This window comes from Cynara cardunculus (genome assembly GCF_001531365.2).
Source record: "Cynara cardunculus var. scolymus isolate 2C chromosome LG 2, CcrdV1, whole genome shotgun sequence".
NCBI lineage: Eukaryota > Viridiplantae > Streptophyta > Magnoliopsida > Asterales > Asteraceae > Cynara > Cynara cardunculus.
The window spans coordinates 60263353-60270969 of NC_037529.1; the positions used below are offsets into that span (position 1 = coordinate 60263353).

Here is a 7617-nt window from a genome sequence, read left to right on the forward strand (position 1 = left end):
TTTTAACCTTGAAAACTTCGATTTTTGGTTTTCTTTTGAAACCACAGGTTTCGTTTTTGAGATCTAGGGTTTTAACCCTAAATTGAAATTTTACAAAACCTAAAATTTCCTTTTGGAAAGTCTAGGGTTTTGAAACTATAAAAATTGCGGTTTTAGAAAATTAAAGTCTCCTTTCAAGGAAAGGTAGTAATTTTGAAACCTGGAATTTTAAACCTAAAGATGTCGAGTTCTAGGGTTTTGAGAAAAACTAGGTTTACGAAATTTCAAGAAAAAACCATGAAAATCAGTTTCTTGTTTCTATTGTTGAAGTTTTGTTAATGTATTTTTCCGGACCTTTGATTCACTTGTACAATTATGTATGGATAGTTTTGGCATGAAACTATACTTACATAATTATAAAGTGTGCTTGTATCTGTACGAGCAAGGATTGATTTTAAAGTGTCGAATTGTATGTAATATTCAATCTTTATCAAAGTGTTGTATTTTGCATGGGTTTGGCACTCTATTGCATTTATTTACGTACCTTGTGTTTGTATGGATCCGGTAACAGTTTGCCTCTGTAAAACCTATGTGTTGCGATGTTTTGTGGAAGGGTTTTTTTTTTATGGTTGTAAATTTTGCGCGACCTGCGAATCATTTCGTTTTTCTATGTATTTGTATAATAGTATAGAATAGAAAAAGAAGGTTTAATTATTACAATTAAAAATGTTTTAACTAAGAAAAACAAAACCGTTTTTTAATGTAAATCACATGTTACACATTTAAAAGCACCATCTGAACTAATAATCTTTCGGTGTAGGGAAGGTCTAAAGCCAACATGTTGGTTAGACTTTTTGGAACAATGTTTGTGACATTCGCGATACCCGAGAGTCTTGGGTCGGATGTCATGTGTCTTAGTATGGTTGATTTAAAGAATTGGACTCGTGATCCACGAAAAACCGGTCACGGAAAATGATTAGCGTGAAAGGGATTACACATACCAAATCACATGATGGATGTCAATGAATCCCGCAAGGATCTAAGAATTTCATACAAGATGAAATTGGTAAAATAATTACCTACCTAAATAGCTTCTACTTACAATCCGCAACAAACCCGTTGTGGCTGGGAGTGAAATATGGATCTTAGTCTTGTTAAAATTAATTTTGAATATGTGGGTAATTATTCTAACAAGGATTATTTAATTCAAATCACTAAAATGTCTTTTCTTTTGATAGATGTCAAACAACACAAATTCACCAGTTTCAAACTTTTGTTTGAGATGTCTCCTCGAAAATGACAAACTTATGGGCTTGAACTATATGGACTCACTTCGATACCTGAGAATAATTCTCAGGATGGAAAAAGAAAAGCAAGGGCTATAAAGGCACCACTCCGTTAGGACCCGCTGCCGGAGCAACTTGGGCGATTCAGGATTAGTATGAAAAACATCTGACATGATCAAACGAGGTCGCTTGCCTAATGTTGGCAACCATGATACCAGAACTCCAAATGGGTATGGGAAGTCTTGGGGCATTCGACATGAACAACTAGCTGAAAGACATGTTCCAGCAGCAGGCTAGGCAAGAGCGATTTGACATTGTCATGTCTCTGGTCGGTTGCAAAATGGCACAAGGTAGTAGCGTCAGTGTACATGTTCTGAAAATAAAATCGTACATTGATCAGCTTGAGCGACTAGGTTTTCCCATGAGTCAGGAGCTTGCTACGGATTTTATCCTAAACTTGTTGACTGGTTCATATGAACCGTTCATTTTGAACTATAATATGAACAACTACGGATTTGGGTTTTGCTCTCCCTTAGTGCATGAAACTCGACACTCTAGGAATTTGTATTCATCTACCTTCTATAGGAGGGAGCGTGTTAAAATCTCACATGTGCCAGACTTGAACCTGTCTACTTTAATACATGTTAGAACCTTAGTTGTCATTATAATGGCTCTTTTGGAGAATAATTGTTTGATCCAAACTCTCTCGATGATTTGATGATGACCCTCCATACTTAGTGAAATATGCTTGTTCTACTTCTGCTCAGTTTCAACGATGATTTTTGAGTTTGTTCAAGTTATCACTGAACATGTATTGTAAACTTCTTAAAGAACAAGTATTCCTCAAAAATAAAACTCACATCAGAGGGACATTAAACGATGTCGAAGAAGTAGTTGAAGATAGAGACGACTGTTCGTGATCTGAAGTGGATTCAGTGATAACAAGAATGTCTAAACTTGAATAAGTGTCAACGATCATATGAATCTTGATCTACAAGATTAGTTTTTGTCTTATCCTCCTACAAAAGAAGGACAAACTCATACCTTACACAGAAAATTACATGTACGTAGTTATTTTATTATTTCCAAACGTGCTTACCAACTTTGTGAAAGACAATTGTTCACATGCGGTCAAAAGCTTGCTTATCTGAAGACAAAGGATAAGCTCTCCACTAGAAGCTTGCCATGTGGCTTGTACCTTCTGACTTGCATTAAATGCAATTGGTATAAAAAGCTGAGAAAACTTCTCTTCTCAACCAGCATCATCTTCTCATTCTAACTCCCTTCTCTCTTGTTCTTATCTTTTGTGCAATCTGTGGGTTTCTAAGATTGTTTCGATAGGTCTTTAACTTTATCTTCTTCCGCAACAATCTGTAAATTCCATATTGATCTTCTTTTATAATAAACGAATTTAAAAAGTGAAAATCGTGTGTTTGTATTCATTCTCTCCCCCCCTCCCTTCTACAAATTGTTACCTTTAAAACTTTTATAGATCCGTTGGGGACCAACAATAATCTAATAAGGTTTCATATATTTCACAAATGAACCCCTTGCATTTTAAATGAACCCATTTCTTACAAATTCTCACACACATGTCTGATTAAACCTCCATTTTCATATATTCAAGGATTGATTTGACCTCGAGCTCATTTAGCAATACCACTATATATACCATATGATGTTGCTATTTGCACCATCCCATTTGGTCAAGTCAGAGGTTTGAAAATACTAGAAGGGTACTCGTGCAATGCATCGAGACACATCTTAATTTCAGTGTTTCGTTTTATTTCTTTTTTTATGTCGATATAGTACGGTCTTATGTGGTTTTGATAAAGCGATAATGGTTTTATTTTTAAATAAATATAAATTTAAAAATATTATAAAATTTGAAAAAAAAATACCGATATCAATATCAAATTAATTGTTTTAAAAGTTTTTTGTGTTTTGTTGTAATATCAATTCAATTTTTTAAATTATAATTTAATTTAGGTTTAATAACAAAGAAATTTAACTTAGCTTTAATAATATAATTTTTTATAACGATAATAACTAATTATTCTGTTAGAACTCAATGATTATCCTAATTATATTTTAGATTTTTTATATTCAAAATGAGATGTTTATCCAATATTTGATCATGTTTATCTGCAGTTAGTTACACGAATTCAAATATGAAGTTTTAATAAGTTGTATTTATGCACAATTTACTTGTAATCTTAAATTTTAAGTAATATGCATCAATAAACAGTACTTCGTGCATAAAAAATGGTTTTTAAGAGTTTTTGTTAAATGCTTTATAATATAGTATAGATAAATAGGGGAATTTGTTGTTGATCTATGTGAGAGAAAATTCATAGGATACTCAATGACACATAAAATACGACATTAAACACTTAAGATATTGCATTGATGAATTTGAGAATGAAATGATAAGAAAACATTTAGTTGCCTGCTTTTGATTATTCCTTAATTCATCAATGAAAACAAGAAGATATCAAAATTAAGCAGATGACTCGTCTTCTTTGGCAGGGGAAACTTCCTTGGGTTCAGCCTCTTCTATTTGAGCAGGGGAAACTTGAAGCTCTTTTGATTCTGGTTGGGCCTCCTCATTTTGAGTAGGGACAACTTCAAGTACTTTAGCCTCTTCTGTTTTGATAGTGGCAACCGTAGACTCTTCTTTCTCTAAGTTAGCCTCATTGGTTTCAAAAGAATCGGCTTTAGGTTCAACCTCGTCACTTTGTTTGGAGGAAACTTCAGGTTTTTCTTCTTCTAGTTCAGCTTCCTCTGGCTCGATTTGGGCAACCTTAGGCTCGTCTTCAGTTGGATTAACCTCCTCGGTACGGATAAAAACTACTTCAGTCTCCTCTGTTTCGCTTGAATCAACTTTAGGTTCCTCTGCCTGGTATTTGGTTTTATATATGATTAATAATCATGTTTGAAATGAGAAATGTACATGCGAAATTGATAAGTTTATCATGCAAATAAATAAATAAAAATAATTTAATTGATTTAGGAGCTAATTCTATAAATATGTGTCAAAATCTTTTGAGGTTTTCCCTTATATGGAAGAAAATGGATCAAACTATTGTCAGAAGCTGTATTGATGTATTTTCGGGATTTTGAAACAACTCAGGGACATAATAAAATAAAATATTAAATATTAATTGGTATGACAAATGTGCTTCAAAGGATGGTGTCATAGTTAATTTTTTGTAGAATATTAAAAATTACAAAATATAATTGCGTACCTCATTAATTATGTCTACGGGAGACTGAGTCTCATCGAAAACATTCCCATCCTCTTTTTTCTCCTCTTCAACCTTTTCTTTCTCTGCCTTTTTCGCATCATCACCTTCTTCCTTCGGTTCCTCTGCCGCCACCGTGACGGTGGTCTCTTGAGGCACCTCAAGGGCGGTCACATCATCAGGTTTCTCGATGGTGTTCACTTCCTCAGGCACCTTAAGAGCAGTCTCCTCATTAGATACCTCGGGCGTGGTCACCTTAGGGGGGGTCACTTCTTCGGATACCTTGAGAACAGTCTCCTCATTAGATACCTCAGGCGTGGTCACCTCGGGGCTGGTCGGCTCCTCAGACACCTCAGGGGTGGTTATTTTTGTAGATACTTGACGGAATGTCCACCTTTTAGACATTTGACGAGTGAGTTTCCGCTTAAGCATAACTCCTCTTGAGGTAGACCTATCCTCATTTCTCATGGCCTTGGGAACACTAGCACAAGTACCCATTTTATATTTTTACAATTAAAATGAAATCACTCGAGAATGATATGAGTTCTAATTGTTGATTTATTTTCTCTCCCTATATAACACTGTATATAGGTAAGAGAAGAAAGGACTGCAGAAATCGACAAAGAAAATGAGGAAGAAGGAAAGCTTGAGGATAATGAAAGCGTAGACGATCTGTTTTTATAGGAGAAAATTTTACAACATTCGAGATTTTATTCATGGTGCATAGAAAATTAAGGGAAATGATTGGTTGTTGATGGTATTTTTTTTATTTACATAAATCAATATTTGACTTAATCATGTTTTATTGTGCTCAAATTTAGTGGTTGCAAATATCTCACCCACAACTTTTATTTGTACATTGTTAATTTTTATATTTTTCCTCTAATTTTGGAATCAAACAAATTTATACTATCTTATAAATCAGATTTATTAAAAGTCTTAAAAATAATTTTTAATGCACAAAGTCTTAAAAACAACTCGTAATGCATTAAGTACTACTACTTTATGCATCAAGTCTTAAAATCACTTAATCTACAATTAAAATGACATATAGTACAAGTTACCAATGCACATTATTACCTTTTCTTTTCATGGTCTCAAGATATTTTTGATACATTTCACTCATGTCTTCACCCTTTCATACATCTATGTCTTCTCTCCATCCCCCAATGTGAGATTCAAACTCATATTCACCACGAGTTATTAAAAGTTATCTCATTAAATTGCTCTACAACTCTCGATCTCATTATCGGTCTCGCTCTTGATCTCTTGATTCTTTGCTCTTGGTGTAAATCGAACACATTTGTGGAGTCGTTTAAATATGTTGGATTTTAAACTTTCATATAATTTTTTTATTGATAAACTGTCATTGGAATCATAACTCGTATTTATTCAAATTGTATTAATATGTAAAGACCAAATGTAACTTATATCATCGTTAAATCTTCTCTAATAAAACCAGTGAAACTTCAAAATCGTTAAAATTTACGGCTCTCGCCGCATTAGGCGAATACACAACTAGTTATAATTTAAATAAATAAACATATTTAATTGATTTTTTTTCTAATTTAACTGTATATAAAAGTTTTTGGAGCTATCTATTTGTGCACTTTTAAAGACTCATGGTTCCTAAAATATTACAATTTTTTTTTTGTAAAATAGATTAAAAAAAATGGTTTTTTTAGTTATAATTTTTATGTAGTTTTAAGTGTTAATAAAAAAGGGGATGCATACGATTAATTTTAATCATTTTCGGAATTTAAATTAAGCTTTATATATTTATAATTAATTATTTAATTTACTTTACCTCCCTTATTTTTTTTATAAGGTTAAATGCATAAAATAGCAACTTACTTTCATAAAAAAATTTATTATAGCATTCTACTTTTGTTTTTCTTTATTACAGCAATGTACTTTTAAATTATTTTTTATTAAGGCAATGTATTTTAAAAAATCTATTCATAATAGCAATGGGTAACCTGTTACCTTTTAAACCGGTTAACCCTTTGACTTTTTTGCTTGTATGGCTTTAATGAGGTGATGTGGATGACACATCATTTTGATGACTTAACTAAAATTAAAATAAAAACATATTTCAAATTATTATTAGCGATTTTCATTTTTCATTGCTATTATCTAAAAAAACATTTAATTTTTTTTTTACTTTTTCTTATTAAGTTGCATTTAAATTAAATATTCTTAGAGTAAAATATTTATTAAATAAATATGCAACATTATTTTCGAGATATATTTTATTTGTAAAAAAGACAACTTTTCCTATTTTATGTTGTTCAAATAAATACATATCTTTTAAAGTTTTCTTTAAAATATTAACGAAATAAATTGTTATCTATAATTTTTTAATATTGTTATATTAATAAATACTTCAAAAAAGCCTAATTAATTTAATATATTTATACGTCAAGTAAAAAGTTTTTAAACAAATATAATATATTCGTCAAGTAAAGATAATATTTTTTGGTAAAAAAAGAACAATTCTTATTTTCCTTTTTTCAAAAAACACATATTTTTTTTAAAAATGTTAGCGAGATAAGTTGTGTTCTACTAGTTTTATTGATGTTGGTATATTAATGAATAATTTAGAATTTTTTTAATTCATTTAATACATTTATTAAAAAAAACATGTAAAATATCTAAATATTAAAATTAAAAATACAGTGTTTAATAAGAAATAGTAGATGCTATAATAAAATAATTTTGAAAGTACAATGATGTAGTAAGAAAGTCACATCACTATAGTACATGTGGACAGCCTAGGTGGACAATGAGGTGGTATGGAAACCTAGTATAATGGGTAAATTTAAATCAAAAGGTTACCCAATGCTATAATGGGTAAATTTTTCAATATACAATGTCTAAATAAAAAATAATTTGAAAGTATACTGCTCTAATAAGAAAAACTGAAAGTACAATGCTATAATAAATAAATTTATGAAAGTAGATTGCTATTTTATGTATTTTGCCTTTTTTTATATATTTATTATATTAACATACATAATTATATATTAACTAAAATACATTAAAAGTATGTTTATTTTTTAATAAATTATATCATTATAATTTTTTTGTCGGTACCTTTAAAAGGA

At 30.7% G+C, this 7617-nt stretch overlaps 1 protein-coding gene across 1 annotated transcript; it reads right to left on the bottom strand.

Annotated features, from left to right (window-relative positions):
• Nucleotides 1-3765: 3765 nt before the first annotated feature.
• On the bottom strand, nucleotides 3766-5008 carry LOC112506231 (titin-like). The gene is made up of 2 exons (XM_025110249.1): nucleotides 4514-5008; nucleotides 3766-4164 (listed from the first exon to the last, which is right to left on the bottom strand). Exons 1-2 carry the CDS (start codon nucleotides 5006-5008, stop codon nucleotides 3766-3768), a joined length of 894 nt encoding a protein of 297 aa, XP_024966017.1.
• Between the last annotated feature and the right edge of the window lie 2609 nt (nucleotides 5009-7617).

What these genes read in the sequence shown, in the direction of transcription:
- LOC112506231 (XM_025110249.1), bottom strand. Translation starts at nt 5,008, where the DNA reads ATGGGTACTTGTGCTAGTGTTCCCAAGGCCATGAGAAATGAGGATAGG. An exon ending in CCGTAGACATAATTAATGAG is followed by an intron (nt 4,165 to 4,513) that starts GTACGCAATTAT and finishes ACCAAATACCAG; the next exon opens with GCAGAGGAACCTAAAGTTGA.